This window comes from Lytechinus pictus, chromosome 9, assembly GCF_037042905.1.
Source record: "Lytechinus pictus isolate F3 Inbred chromosome 9, Lp3.0, whole genome shotgun sequence".
NCBI classification, from domain to species: Eukaryota; Metazoa; Echinodermata; class Echinoidea; order Temnopleuroida; family Toxopneustidae; genus Lytechinus; species Lytechinus pictus.
The window spans coordinates 6183860-6200704 of NC_087253.1; the positions used below are offsets into that span (position 1 = coordinate 6183860).

At 35.7% G+C, this 16845-nt stretch overlaps 1 protein-coding gene across 6 annotated transcripts in view; it reads right to left on the bottom strand.

The window, feature by feature from the left end:
* Nucleotides 1–7121: 7121 nt before the first annotated feature.
* Nucleotides 7122–16845, bottom strand: part of LOC129267923 (DNA polymerase delta catalytic subunit-like) — a 39166-nt gene continuing 29442 nt past the window's right edge. For all 6 annotated transcript variants that reach the window (XM_064104562.1, XM_064104559.1, XM_064104560.1 and 3 more), the window contains exons 18-22: nt 15109–15211; nt 13753–13885; nt 12954–13123; nt 11695–11792; nt 7122–8636 (exon numbers count right to left, since the gene is read on the bottom strand). In XM_064104562.1, coding sequence (XP_063960632.1) covers nt 8540–8636; nt 11695–11792; nt 12954–13123; nt 13753–13885; nt 15109–15211 — 601 coding nt within the window. In that variant the 3' untranslated portion in view covers nt 7122–8539. The remainder of the gene's footprint in view (nt 8637–11694; nt 11793–12953; nt 13124–13752; nt 13886–15108; nt 15212–16845) is intronic.

Genomic DNA, 16845 nt, shown 5'->3' on the forward strand with positions numbered 1-16845 from the left:
TTTGTCCATTGAATTATGTTTAGTTTTACTTTACTTTCATCCCTAACGTATGTCGGGAGAAATGCCCCCCCCAAAAAAAAAAAAAAAAACCTAAATAACTTAATAATAAATAAATAGATAAATAAATAATTAAATAAATAGATAAATAACTAACTAACTAACTAAATAAATAAATTTAAAAAAAAAATACAACAAATTAAAATAAAAGAAAAGGAAATAGTAAAAGTAAAAATAAGTAAATAAACGGCAAAAGAAAAGAGAGAAAAAAGGAAAGGAAAAGAAAATTGATGAAATGTAATATCATTTTCAAAAGAATTATATCAAAATCTATCACAATATTAGATTTTTATTTCATAAGGGTTAAAATTTCACTCCCTCACGAATGTGCCCCCATATCCCATGTTGTACCCGATAAATTTTCCTTGGCCTTTTACTCTACTGTTTTCATCTCCGTGAATAGCGTCGAGGTGTGGGTCATTAATACCTACTGATGCCAGAAAATGAGAGACAAGTCATGTGCAATTTTTTTTGTGTTTTGTGAAATATTTTTATCCAAACAATTCAAAATTCGATATTTTTCAATTTTAGTATTTGACTGATTGATTGCTTTTATTTCTGCATTCAATGCATCAGATAAGTTTACAAGGTATGTATTAACATATTATATAACAAATTGATAATATAGTTGTAGTATAAGCATTGGATCAATGATGTTTTTAAAAAAATGACAGTTTAAAAGAATAAAAGAGACCGCCATCGTGAGCGAGTAGGCTTGATAATGATGACGGCCTATCTCGTATTTAAGTACAATTTCATCATACTTTCATTGAACCTTCACTCTTTTGGTTAAAACTATGCAATTTCAGAAAAGCACTCTGATGGTATTCAGAATCTTATTTTTATTACATGAACACCAGGACCATATGGGAACTATTTTTGACTAGGGGTGCTGATGTCAATTTGACAACAACAAAAAAGTTTCACTCCAAAATAAACGTCAATTCCGTCCCGAGAAATTTGACAGGTTGAAAAAAAATCTGTAAAATTGTAAGTAGTTTGGGTTACATTTCTCTATTTTGTCACACCGTCCAGAATTCAAGGAGGTGCTGCCTATGGAAAATAATACACGCAGCATCCCCAGCACCCCCGCTTCCCAGGGTCATGATGAACACACAAACAGAACAGGCAAACACCATCAAGTGGCAATGGGTGAAATTAACCGAAAAACAAACATCGCTCAATCATGTCGATTCTTGGAACTTCAACGAACGATAGACTTTGATTAGCAGTAATTAGACCATTGTCTTAATCTATTAGCAAGAAGGAAACTAATCTCCTGATCGTATGATATTTACAACCACCTGCCGGCTTACATGAAAAGGAAATAAGCCCACTAGAAACCTATCTGCCATCACATAATAGCAGCCTACAGCCAGGGCATACATTTTACTCGCGTGTTAAATCTCATCTCATCAATATGCTGTCAGGGGCCTTGGAACGATTTTTTTTTACAGGGGGTGCTGGTTTGAATTTGACAAGCACAAAATGTAGTTGATTTTGATCCAGGAAAATTTGAAAAGAAAAACCAATAACTGCAAAATTAATGCCATTTTGGCCCGCATTTTGGTCATGAGACATTGAACAAGCAAGAAAGAAAATAAAGGGTTTCGCTGCTGAGGAAGGGGATTTCGGTCCATGCAGGAACATTGAAAAAAAAAATTACGAAATGAAAGTCAATTTGGTCAAGATAAATTTGACATAACTTTGCACCCCGCTTCGATCCCATGGCCACGCTTGCTGTTGTCAATTCATTCGATATATTTGTGTAAAAAATTAAAACGGGTTTACCTTTCGGATTAATTAAGGTATGATTTAATTAGATATAAATAGAGCAAATAAATCAAAGTATTTTTACTTCGGAAAGTAGAACTATATCATAAAGAAAAAGAAGAAGGCAAATAAGCAATAATATCCTTTTGTATTATAATTTCGAATTTGTTTTCCTAGGAGAAGAAATGAAATACAAAAAAATCATCGTGATTTTCATGATTTCGAGATTGCGCTATGTAATTTAAGTTATTGTTAATGTCGTTAGCCCCCCCCCCCCCCATTCGTAAAATTAGACGTATTGTCAAAAGATGGCGATATTCCTGCTGAAAGAAAGGCACGCGTCTAAAAAAATGAGAGAGAGAGAAAGAAAGAGAAGGGACTAAGGGGAGGAGAGGGGGGGGGGGTAAAAACAGATACACACTACTTCAAGGTCAAGTCCACCTCAGAAAGATGTTGATTTGAATAAATAGAGAAAAATCAAACTAGCATAACGCTGAAAATTTCATCAAAACCGGATGTAAAATAAGAAAGTTATGGCATTTTAAAGTTTCGCTTATTTTTCACAAAACAGTGATATGCACAACTAAGTGACATGCAAATGAGTCAGTCGATGATGTCTATCACTCACTATTTAATTTGTTTTTTTATTGTTTGAATTACACAATATTTCATTTTTACAAATTTGACAATACGGACAAACTTGACTGAACCATATAATATTAAACAATGCTAATTCCCCATGTTCAGGGAGGAATTAATCGTTGTTTCACTTGACAATGATGAGAAAATTATAATATTTCATATAATAAAATACAAAAGAAATAGTGAGTGGATGACGTCATCAGTTTCCTCATTTGCATATCGACCAGGATGTGCATATAACTGTTTTGTGAAATTAAAGCGAAACTTTCAAATGTCATAACTTTCTTATTTTACATCCGATTTTTATGAAATTTTCAGAGATTTTTCTCTTTTTATTCAAATCATCTATTTGTTGGGATGGACTTGTCCTTTAAAAATGCATGGGGAAATGCAAAAAATAAAAAAAAGAGTTGCAAAAATGACAGGCCAGGCTACAGAGAATACCTTGTGGTCACTACTAACAGTCGTAATGATCTTACACGAAGCTTGATTTCTGATTTGAAGGTGGAATAATAGTTTTTAAAAGTCCTTTATTTCCCTCGACAGTTGCCGTCTTCAGAAACAAAATCAAAGCATCAGGATTTATCGATTTACCAGTGTTTAAAATCATTTAAATAACACATGACAAGCGTGCCCGGGATAACTCTCTTGTCCGCATTATACATCATCAATAGAAAGATTTGTGCACACACTTACTGTACCGTATCGGGCGCAAAAATATTAAGAGATTTGCACGGTTTCAATTGTCCGACACAATAAGATGTATGTGGGACTTAGGAGAATTAAAGGTGTCTGGGATTGTTCTCATCTCTTGGAATGAGGAAATGTGGGATCCTTACTCCAATACTGGTGATATAATTAAAGGACAAGTCCACCCCAACAAAAAGTTTATTTGAATAAAAAGAGAAAAATCCAACAAGCACAACACTGAAAATTTCATCGAAATCGGATGTAGAATAAGAAAGTTATGACATTTTTAATTTTCGCTTAATTTCACAAAACAGTTAATTATATGCACATCCTGGTTGGTATGCAAATGAGGGAACTGATGACATCACTCACTATTTCTTATGTATTTTATTACATGAAATATGACATATTCTAATATGAAGCAAATTTTTATTCCTCCCTGAACATGTGGTATAACTTTTGTTATAACATTTTATGGTTCAGTTAAGTTGGTCCTTAATGTCAAATTGGTAAAAAATGAAATATTGTATGATCCAAAAAAAAATCAAAAGAAATAGTGAATGATGGACATATCGACTCTCATTTGCATGTCACTGAGTTGTGAATAGAACTGTTTTTTTTTTAAATAAGCGAAACTTCAAAATGTCTTATTTTACAAAACTCTTATTTTACATCCGATTTCAATATTTTTAGTATATTATGCTTGTTTGATTTTTCTCTCTTGATTCAAATCAACATTCTTCTTGGGTGGACTTGGCCTTTAAGGTGTAAAGAAAGTAGAATAATGATGAAATAGGGAATGAATATCGTGGTCCCTTATCATGCAGCTGAACCCTGGCTGGGCTATTATGGCGTATTTTGTGTATTGAGTCAATCAGAGAGAGAGAGAAAATACTCGTTTATATATTGTCTCCAAAGTGCCTCATTCAGGAATATAATACTGCATCTCCTTCTTTATTTCATTTTACATCTAGCATATATACACACCTCTCCCCTTTTTCGTCTCATTTATCTCCTTTTTGGTGCCATTATCCGCCTCTTTCTTTTCTCCCTTCTCTTCCTCATTTTTTTTTCTTCATTTGCCGCCGCTCCTTCTTCTTTTCCTCCTTCTTTTTTTCCTCCTCCTTCTTCCATCTTTTCCTCATTCTTCTATTCCTCCTTCTTCCTCTTCCTTTCTTTTTGTCTTCTTCCTTTTCTCCTCCTTCTTCCTCTTCTCCTCCTTCTTTTCTTTCTTCTTCGTCCTTTTCCTCCTCCTTCTTCTTCTCCTTTTTCTTCTCCTCATTCTTCTTCTCATCCTCTCCTTCTTTTCATCCTCTTCTCCTTCTTCATCAAAATTCTTCCTTATCCTCTTCTCTTTATTTTCTTTCATAATATCAAGATTAAGACAAAGATGAATAACAGAAGGGAGTGGGACAAATGCACACATAATAAAGAACAAAAAGAGAGTGATTAGGAGCACAAGAAAAAGCAAACGTCTCAATTCATTATCAAAATAAAAACCGTCCTCCCCTTTCGCTTTCTATAAACTCACAACAATCATATTGAATACTCTATTGCCATTTATTACTGCAGAATACATCTCTGCATTTTAATGCCATTACAAATTCCGTCAAGTCAATATGCACTACATTTCCATATACATAAATACATGTATACAAGCAAATACAATTCCAGACTATCAAGTGTGAACAAAAATATATGCAGTTTATTATTTACAATACATGAATGGAAACAAAATAATAGTTATGATACAGTTATGATTAATCAGGGATGTTTCGCCTCAAACAAATTGTTGTTTCTTGACATGATAGGTGCCATGACTGGGAAATGAACCCACGTCCTTCAGATTGAAAGACGAGTCTTAACCACTAGACCACGATGCCCCAACCATCATTGCAATTACAAACCTCTAAGTCTACTGCCAATGATATACAAATGTGACGTCCAAGTATGGTTGTTAAGAAAGTTAATTTGAACTACAGCAAATCCAGAAAAGATTTTAAGATCAAACATGAGACATTCCTCACATTGACACAAAAACTTTCCTCAGGTCTGGGGCCCATCTTACAAAGAGTTGCGATCATTCCGATCAATCACAACTATGGACGGCCAGCACCGTCAACATCTAAAAATGCAATCTTGTTCAAAATATTTTCTAGATGTGATGTATATTCATACATTCATTGTTCTCTTGGAGATTCAGTGTGATTCTCATTGTTTGAAGGAGATTGTGCGAATTCCCTGTAGAAATAAATTATGACACTGATTGATTTCCATAGTTACGATTGATTGGATCGATCGTAGCTCTTTGTAAGACAGGGCCCTGTATTGATCTTCACTGTGAAATAGAATAGTTGATAACTACATTACATGGACATCTTCTAACTTTTGACCCAACCAAAAGGAATTGGCCCGGTGGCCCTGGGCAACCAAAAGTGAGAGTCCGGGCCACCAAAATTCTGAAAAAGCCAACAGTTGGTGGCCTGATTGGGCTACCAAAGTTTTGATAAATTATGTTTTCTATTGTTTTAGGGCCACTAAGTTTGCTTTGCAGGCCACAAAAAAAATGAAATTGATGATTCTGGTGGACCGATCGGGCAACCAAGAAAAAAAGTTAGTGTGGAGCCTTGCCTAAAGCCAGGTTTACTCCAATTATTATGACAAGAGGCGAGAACTAAAATTAGTTATACGAGACTGAACACTAGAGGGGGTAAATGCATTCAATTGGACAGTAGGAAAGTGATTATTTCATTAACCACTGGGTGTTTACTGGAGACATTGTGACACTGCCCGGGGCAGCACTATGCGCTCCCCCTAACATTTCGGTGACACAACATTTGCTCCTAGACAATTCCTATGGTCTTTATTTTGCTTAAAGGGGGGAAGTTCACCCTGACAAAAAGTTTATTGCTTTGTGACGTCATATGCGAGCAGCTTTCCTACATGTACGGTAAAAATAAATGAAATGTAATTTTCTCAGAAAATTGATGTTTTTCACAGTACCTTCAGTATATCAATAGACAAATCATTTCACACCCATTCCTGGAAAAAAGGTAATAACAAGCCATTCAAAAATGAAATTAATGCATTTTATATTACATAAACATATGGGGCAGCTGATTGTTTATGACCTCACAAATCCAAAACTTGAAATTCTAATAACTTCCCTAATCTTTAATGGGTTTTCCTCAAACCTTCAACATTTTTTTATTACTTTTACTGTTATTTTGTTGGGTTTAGGGGTAGGGTAGGGTATAATGTTTTATCCAGGGTTGAAGTTATTTCTTCGCTTAGAGTGTGGAATCGATAGTGGAGCAATTGTCGTCAGAGTAAATGTCGTGAGGAGAAGAGTACCAAAAAGAGAAATCTGAGCAATCGAATTCTCTCTTCCTCATTAGTTTTATTGAGGAAAGCAAAGCATGGTGTCGCGCTCTTGAAGAATGCAGTAAAACAAAAATTCAAAAATAAATAAAAATTAATGAATAAGCATTACTCATCATGTGAGCATCAGCTTTAACCCACTAACTCTTTGTGACACACCCACAAGATTGTAGACATAATGGCATCAGAATAAGCCCATGGCCCTGGGAAGCGGGGGTACTGGGGGCGCTGCGTGTATCATTTTCCATAGGCGGCACCCCCAGGAATTCCGAACGGTGTGACAAAATGGAGAAATGGAACTAAAATGACCCTTTTTTTTTTACAGAAACCCCCTTTTTTTGTGAAGAATTGCTCAAAAAATGACAATCATTTAGTTTGCGAGAAAACTTTTTCTTTGTCCCTTTGTCCCTTCCTTTTGGAGTGAAACCTTTTTTTTTTTTTTCTTGCCAAATTGACATCAGCACCCCCAGTAAAAAAAAATCGTTCCCAGGGCCCTGCATAAGCCCTAACAGGAAGAAAATAATTAGACTAAGTAGCAAAATAATTCTATCACACATTATTGTAAGGCACATTAGGTATAGAGAGACAATATCATAAATATAAGTTTATTTTCCAAGATGCTTCGTTTTCTGATTAATCAGAAAATGACAACGCTATAGTTTCTAACGAAGAAATTATATTTTTACCCTTTAGTAAAAAATACACGTCTCCCTTTAAAATCACACACCTTCCCCTACATGTAGTTATGCACATAATAATTGGACAGTGAAAATTTCAGCCACATGCAAAAAATAATCTATGTCCAGAACTATGGTCAAAAGTTGTGATTGAACTACAGATAGCCAATTATGACACTAATCTCCAATAGTACACGTTCCATTTTATTAGTTCATCTGTTACTCGTATCAATCATAAATCCCTGCAAAGGTTTATTTTCAATTAGTCTAATGCCATCTCGTCCCATTACCAGCTCGTCTACTATCATTTGGTCTACCATCAATTCATCCACTATCCACACGGTCCAATAGCAATTAAGTTCATATACCATTTGGTCTAATTTGACTTAGTGTTAATTGCGCAAAACGAATGAAAATAAAATGAATATGAGGTTATGAGACGACATGGTCATAAACGAACTAGTGATTAGACCAAATGGTTATAAAATATAAATTTATAATAATAATAATAATACTTCTCTTATATAGCGCATAATAAACTGAATTTTTTTTTGCACTTTATAATAAAGGAAACAAATACACAGAAATAGACTTGTGAATTACTTAATATTCAAACTTACAATTGTTACCAATAAAATAATTACCAATACTACACCTAGTTATGAGATTCGGAAAAGATGGGTCTTGAGTTAAGAACTTGAAAGTTGAATAAGTTATTGGACCACATGGTTGTTAGTCAATATGTTTATGGATGGAATGGCATTAGACAAAGTGAAGGTAGACCGTGTGATGAGTGGACCAGTTGGCAGGAGACAGAGGAGGCAATTTATCTCTGCAATTAATGGATGAATTACTTTTCTCCATCATGGATTGGCTAGATATGAATCACCTGGCTATAGATAAAGACCACATTTGCTTTGTAAGTGCTTTCTCATCAGAACATGCCCTTACAAATCCTGTTCTTTAAGACCACATATCTCGTCTCCTTTCAGAATTCTTTAAAGAGATGACTTCATATTGTGATATGTTATCCATAGGTCAACGCTGGACACTGGTCAACAACTAGTCTGCAGATGCAGACCCTTGGTTTTCGCAATTCGCTTAGTGAATAATGCAGAGTCTGAAGTAGTGAGACTACATTCACTATGTACAGTGGCATTTTGACACAGACAGAGAGTTTGGTGTCTAGTCTTCATTCTAGACATGGTTTTGGTTGAAGTTTCAAATTTGAGTCTGTGCATGCAGACTATTCAACAACGATGATCACTTATGCCTATGGTCACTGCCGGTAGACGTCCATGGCAGGTGGTGGTCGTCGATCACCAGCACGGGTTGCCGAATCTCTTGATGAGAGCGTCCTGGTCGGCAAGGTCCTTCTGAACTTTCTTGCGCATGTAGAAGATCGGACAGTCACGACTATGGGTGGGAAAAATAAAAACGGTTTCAATTAGTTACATACATGTAATAATCAAATACAACCTCATCTAGAAGCCCTAGGTTTCCAAGAAACAGAAAACGAAATAATTTCAAAGAAAAAACCAGAAAATTTTAAAGAATCAAAGAGGAATATGGAATGCACAGAATTTCAAAGAAAAAACTGAAAATTTTAAAGAATCCAGGAGGAATACAGAATGCACAGAATTTCAAAGAAAAAACTGAAAATTTTAAAGAATCCAGGAGGAATACAGAATGCACAGAATTTCAAAGAAAAAACAGAAAATTTTAAAGAATCCAAGAGGAATATGGAATGCACGGAATTTCAATGAAAAGGTTACATGACATTTGCTCCAGCGTCAACTGCTCCGATGGAAGATCAGGGGTGGTATTCTGAAAACGTTCTTATCTTTGTTCTTATCTTTTATCTTATCTCATTGAGATAAGAAGACGCTAAAATCATTGCAAATCGGTATTCTGAAAATCTTCTTAACGCGTTCTTATCTCTGTAAGGACTGCCTCCTTCTTATCTTCAACACGCCCATTTTTAGGATATTACCAATCAAAATGCGCTTTATATTGTCAGTTTGACCAATAGAAGCGTTCCTTATGTGAAGAGAATATCATGGGCACTGTGCGTACACTGTTTCTGGCACAATGCGCGAAATAGGCATTTTATACGCAATGACTGATTATTATTTCGACACACGTGCACAATAAGGAAAGAAAGGGGAGGGAGGGAGGGAGGGAGGAAGGAAGGAAGGGAGGAAGGAAGGAAGAAAGTAAGTAAAGAAAAAAAGTAAATAAAGCAGGTACGAATAAAGAATAAAACAGGAAGAAAGAAAGTAAGTATGTAAGAAAGGAGACAGAAAAGGGTCAGAATAAAGCAGAAAAAAAATGAAAGGAACAAAGCAGAAAATAATGAAAGAGTAAACGAAAGAAAGCAAGCATAATAACTTAAAAGAAAAGAAAAGAAAGAAACTTAAAGGAAAGAAACAAAAAAGGACAAAAAAAGATTAAAAGGATAAAATGAAGTAATAAAGAACTGAAAAAAACAGAAAAAACGAGTGAAAGAAAAAAAGAAAGAGAAAAAGAAGGAATAAAAAAATGTAAAAGGTGAATGAAGAGAAAAAAGGAAAATGAAACAATGGGAGAGAAATTAAAGCAAAAATAAAGACTAAAGAAAGAAATCGAAAGAAAGGTTAATTCAAAGAAAGAAAGAAAAAGAACGAAAAGGGAAAATAAAAAAGGAAGAAAGATGAAGAATAAATGAAACAAAGTAAAATAAGAATAAGGAAGAGATTAAAAAAATCAAAAGAATAAAGCAAAAGATAAAAATGAAGAATGAAAGAAAGGAAGATAGACAGATAGAAAGGAAGAAAAAGTGAAAATAGATAAAGAAAGACAAAAGGATAGAAAAAAAGGTGAAAAACAAAATAAAGGGTGGATGAAAGAAAGGATGGAAAGAATACATGTTATTACCAGTGGCCATCTTTTTTTAGCAAGAAAGAACGCGAACATCGTGAGATGTGATAACCCTCTAGCTATCTTAAATATTATCATGAATATCGTAAAAGATAAGAAAGATAAAAGATAAGAACGTTTTCAGAACTTTATTTTGTTCTTATCTTTTTAGCGCGCTTTTGTATTATGCGCGTGTAATAAATTTATGCGCTCAGCATAGGATGGAAAGCAAGATAAGAAAAAGATAAGAAAGTTTTCAGAATACCAATTTGAGAACGTGACGTAGATAAGAACAAAATTAAGATAAGAACGTTTTCAGAATACCGCCCCTGCACTTTATGGTAAACTTGAAACATACCCTCAAAAAACAAAATAAACCCTAATCCTTATCTTTACATGTTTAAAATCTGAACCAAAAACACTATTACGATCCTAAAACAGATGTCGCAGGAGCAAATGCCGTATCCCCCTAAGGCTATTAAAAATTTTCAGGCCAATAATAAAGTAACTACAAAGTACAGTGAAAAATCATGAAAACGAAAGCAAAATCCAATAAAACGAAACAGTGCGTGAGTGAAAAATAATCCAAATATTGATTTTAATGATTAAAATGAATGATTCATGAATAGGGATTACACAGCCATATTTTAGGTCATAAATCTAGATCTTACTCTACATATGAAAACATACAAATGTTGCCAATTTAATGGATTATATTAATGATTCATGAATAGGGATTACTCGGCCATATTATTTTAGGTCATAAATGTAGATCCTACTTTACAAATGAGAGACATAAATGTTGCCAATTTAATCAATTAAAATTAATGATTCATGATTAGCGATTAAACAGCGACACAGTCCTATTTTAGGTAAAAAATCTAGATCCTAGTTTTCAAATGTACCAATGTTGCCAATTTAATGGATTTTAATGATTCATGAATAAGGATTACACAGCCATATTTTGTGTAAAAAATCTAGATCCTAGTTTTCAAATGAAAAGATACAAATGTTGCCAATTTAATGTATTTTAATGATTCATGAATAGGGATAACACAGCCATATTTTGGGTCATAAATCTAGATCTTACTTTACAAATGAAAAGACACAAATGTTGCCAATTTAATGTATTTTAATGATTCATGAATAGGGATTACACAGCCATATTTTAGGTCATAAATCTAGATCCTACTTTACAAATGCGAGACATAAATGTTGCTAATTTAATCGATTAAAATTAATGATTCATGATTAGCGAACAGCGACACAGTCCTATTTTAGGTAAAAAATCTAGATCCTAGTTTTCAAATGAAAAATACCAATGTTGCCAATTTAATGGATTAAATTAATGATTCATGAATAGGGATTACAAAGAAAGCCCTATTTTAGGTCATAAAACTAGATCCTACTTAACAAATGAAAATATTCAAATGTTGCCAATTTAATTGATTAAAATTAATGATTCATGAATAGGGATTACACAGCCATATTTTAGGTCATAAATCTAGATCCTACTATACAAATGAAAGACATAAATGTTGCCAATTTAGGGATTTCACAGAGGTGTAGTTCTTACCTCGTACACAAGATATCTTCATGCAGACTCCCCTGGCAGCGCTGACATTGCGTCCACAGACGTCCAAACTTCTCCTCCAAGGCTGCCAATTGACTGATCTGTAACACAACATGAAAAAATGTGCTTACAGAACATTTGAAGAGAAATGCCAGTAGTTACAGTAAACACTGATTTCATGAGAAAGTCTGTAAACCAGGCTTAATTGTCGGTATATCATCGAGGATCTAGATCTGGTACAGTTACATAAACTGAACTTTGTGAAATCTTGAAATCTACGCTGAAAAATGTGCACACTGAAGATCACCAACACAGCGCACGTGGGACAGTGCATTATTATTGCCTTCAACGTCGGCCCGACGCTTGACCCGAATCCTGTGCTTATTTGCTGATTTCTCAGCAATTACACAATTTCTTCTAGAATTCTTTGGCACATATGTATATGTTTTATTTATACAAACAGACACTGCTGGTCATTTCATTGGATTCTGTACGAACTCATTTTGACATCGTTACCACAACTGGCATTTACCTTTAAGAGTAAAACATTTTGAAATCTTGACATAGGGGTTGGGTCATATATCCCGAATTTGAGCCATTCAAAATACATGAGCCATCAACATTCATTATTATTACAGGCCTTCTGTTTAGCTTGCGGGCCCACAATCTTATGCTCGATAGAGAGGGGCATGAATGATAGATGGCGTTGTTTAGCAGATGCCACTTTTGATCTTTTCTCTACAATGTTTACTGAGAATTTAACTTTTATAATCTCCACTGTAGTATATATTACAAATTACGAGAAGGAAACAAAAACATTGCATATCTTTAAGTCACACCAAACTCCTTGTGGAGCCAACTCCCCCGGCTAAGGTAAATTGCCAATTCGTCTACTGCCAACTCGTCCACTCACCACATGGTCTTCTTTCATTTAGTCTAATCCCATTCCGTCCATCAACATTTCATCTAACAACCATTTGGTCCATTAACCATTTGGTCCAATCATCACTTCGTCTAATCACCATTACGTCTATGACCATTTCGTCTCATAACCAGTTGATCTAATATCCATTTTATTTTTATTCATTTTGCACAATTTAACACTTAGTCCAATTAGACAAAATGGTATATGGACTAAAAGGCTATTGGATCAACTGGTTATTTGACGGAATCGCATTAGACTAAATGATAGTAGACGAGTTGGCAATTCGACAAATTGGCATTAGACCAATTGGAAATAAACTCTGGCCAATATGTCTTACCTCCTTCTGGTAGATGGAAGACTCGTTGGCCTTGCAGAACTTGCAGAGGGCGATGCCATCTTGGTCCAGACCCATCTTGCATCCGAGGCACTTGCTTCTCTTCTTAGCAAAGGCCATGAGACCACCGATCTTTGAGGTGACCTGGGTCTTCGCCCTGGTGTGCTCCCCCTCTGTGAAAAGTAAAGCACGATCAGAGATTGGTAGAGTTTATAAAGTCCTTGATGGAAGAAAGGTAAAAGTTTCATGGCTCCCAGGAAAGAATGGAATTCAAAGAATTTTCACAGAAAACACAATTTTTTCAGGACTCAAAATGCATTATGAAAAATACAGGGAAATTAATGACAATAAAAGCAAATCATCACCATCACCGTGATGATGATGGTGGTGGTGCAGTTGGTGATGATTTGCTTTTATTGTCATCACTGCTATCAACATCATCATTATCATCATCTTTCATCATTATTTTCACCATCACCATCATCACGATCATCACCATCATCATTTTCATCACCATCACCATCACTATCACAATCATCATCATCATCAACATCATCATCATCCTCCTCCTTATCATCACCATCACCACCACCATCACAATTATCATCATCATTACCATCACAACCACCACCATGATCGTCATCATCACCATCATCATCATCAATACCTTCACCACCACCACCACCATCACAATCATCATCATCATCACCACATCACGATCGTCATCATCATCACCACCATCATCTTAACCATCCGCATCATCACCACCACTAAGACCATCATCATCTCCTGGTTGACTCACTCAATAGTACTGATTCTACTTTATTCTCCCCGATGACTGGCTCAAAGATCCTAAGCAGAGGCCCTTTCAGCTGGTTCTCCAGGTAATATGTGGTGTCAATTGGAATGTTATTCTCCAGTACATAGATTGGATCCTACAATGAGAAAAAAAAATCAAAAGAGATAAATCAAAGTTAAATGCCAGTTTAAAAAAAAATCTTAAAATGAGTTCCGAAAAAATGAGCACCCAAGAGATTGAATAAGTACAAAAGCCATTTACCAACAAAATTATAAACTAAAGTTATTGACTGAATACTTCCAAGATGACATCATTTTTCAAAGGTCACCTGACATCTAAAATCATCTGTATTCAAGTCATATTACTTTAAGATGGTGTTTCAGGCTATTAAGGTACATGTGCGTTTATGGCGTAATCTGTTTTCTAGCTGTTTGGTTTCAAAGGTTTAAAAATGTATACATACATACAAACATAATAAATGAAGGTAATCAAAATAATGATGTAAATAAAATAACAAAAATAATTTGCCGATGTTGTAAATACTTTCTTGAGATTCCGGTGGGTGTTCCATAGTAAAGCTGTTCGTGAGCTTAGAGTGACCTTAGGAACCAGTGATTATATCTTAGGCACAAAATCAACATCAGTGAAAACTTGTTTAATATCACTGACCACAAGAAAAGAATCACCAGTCGTTCGTAAAGTTGCTCGTAACTTGCAAACAACTTTATGAGACACCCACCTGCAGGGACGCCACTCAAGGCAACCGCACACCTTGCGATTGGTCTGCGACCCAATTTTGGAATAAAACTTAGTATAATTTGATGCTATTATTGAAAAATGGAATATCTTACTGTGTAATGTTCTAAATCATCGCACGAATACCTATGCACAAATCTGTGACAATGCTATAATCCTTCTTAGCATAAAAGCGAATTTAATATCTAGTCGTAATGACGTCATAGCAGTCGTACGTTTGGCTACGATTTGAAACTAATTTGGCCTTTACTCCAAAATAAAGGCTTGCAATCTTTCATAATGGTTATATTAGTATTCTTTCAATTAATTTCAACCTCAAATAAAATGATATTTTCAATTCACATTTTCAGAAAATGAGCAAAATGCGGTCTGTTCCAAAATCGGATCGCGAACAGTCGTAAGGTGTGCGGTGGCCTTTAGAATTGATTAAAAAGTATGAAAATCATCTAGAATTATCCTTTTCCTGCACAAAAATGGTGGTTCTATGTTCTAGGTTGAAAAGATCTGAATAAAAAAAGTGGCATCCTCGAACCCGGTTCCCCATCTCTGGGATGCAAAGTATGTCCTAGATTTATATCACAACTTTTTTCTACTTGGACATACCTCTGACTTCTCATATGCAGCGGCCCCTTTAGCCTTAGCGATGATGACGTACGGGACGCGGTCACCTAGAGCTGGCGCACTTCCCGGATCTCTTTTCTTCATCCTAGAGAAAAAAAAAACATTTGACAAAAATATGCACCATATAATTCCAGCAGCTTCAGAGGGGAAGTTAAATACGCGTCTGATCTTTACTGCTGTTTTTTTATCCTCCCAATGCAACCCCCCCCTCCAAGTTTTTTATCCTCCCATGCAACCCCCCCCTCCAAAACAAAAACCCAGATCATATTTGTTTTCTAATTTTCCACCATACCTTGCACCCAGCTCTCCATTACCAACGTACTCCTCCCCAGTCTTAAAGATATATTTTTCTACCATACCTCGCGGTCCAGTTCTACATGAGCCTGCTTGCCAGCGTACTCTTCCCAAATCTTTAAGAATATTATTGCTACCGTACCTTGCGGCCAGCTCCACATGAGCCTGCATGCAAGCAATACCATTTCCTGTCTTTGTTAAGAGAGCATATTATTTTATATTTGGTTGCAAATCGGAGAGAATATTATTTCTACCATACCTTGCGGTCAGCTCCATGAGCCTACTTACCAGCGTACTCCTCCCCAGTCTTAAAGAATTTTTTTTTATCATACCTCACGGCAAACTTTCCAGTATAAGATATCATTATTTCTACTACACCTAATCGCCTATTCCACAGGAGCCTGCCAGCAAGCACAATTCTCCCAAGTCTTGGTTCAGAGAGCAAGTCTGAGAGGATATTATTTCTACCATACCTCGTGGCCAGCTCCACATGAGCCTTACTATAGCAAACTCCTCCCCAGTCTTGGTTAAGAATACAAATGAAAAAGATTATTTCTACCATACCTTGCGGCAAGCTCCACATGAGCTTGCTTGCAAGCACAATTGTTTCCTATCTATGTTAAGACACATAATTAATATTTTGTTATGAGAACAAATCAGGGAGAATGTTTTTTTTATGGCCTATTCCACAGGAGCCTGCCTCCAAGCACAAATCTCCCAAGTCTTGGTTTAGAGGGCAAGTCAGAGAGAATATTATTTCTACCATACCTTGCGGCCAGCTCCACATGAGCCTGCTTGCCAGCAATACCATGTCCTGTCTTTGTTAAGAGAGCATATTATTTCATATTTGGTTGCAAATCAGAGAGAATATTATTTCTACCATACCTTGTGGCTAGCTCCACATGAGCCTCCTTGCCAGCAATACCATGTCCTGTCTTTGTTAAGAGAGCATATTATTTTATATCTGGTTGCTAATCAGAGAGAATATTATTTCTACCATACCTTGCGGCCAGCTCCACTGAGCCTGGTTACCAGCGTACTCCCCAATATTACAGAAAATTTTTTTCCACCATACCTTGCGGCCAGCTCCACATGAGCCTGGTTACCAGCGTACTCCCCAATATTACAGAAATTTTTTTTCCACCATACCTTGCGGCCAGCTCCACATGAGCCTGGTTACCAGCATACTCCCCAATATTACAGTTTTTTTTTTTTCGACCATACCTTGTGGCCAGCTACACATGAGCCTGACTCTAGCAAACTCCTCCCCAGTCTTGGTTAAGAATGCAAATAAAATAGAATATTATTTCTACCATACCTTGCAGCCAGCTCCACACGAGCCTGCTTGCAAGCAATACCATTTCCTGTCTTTGTAAAGAGAGCATATTATTTTTATATCTGGTTGCAAATCAGAGAGAATATTTT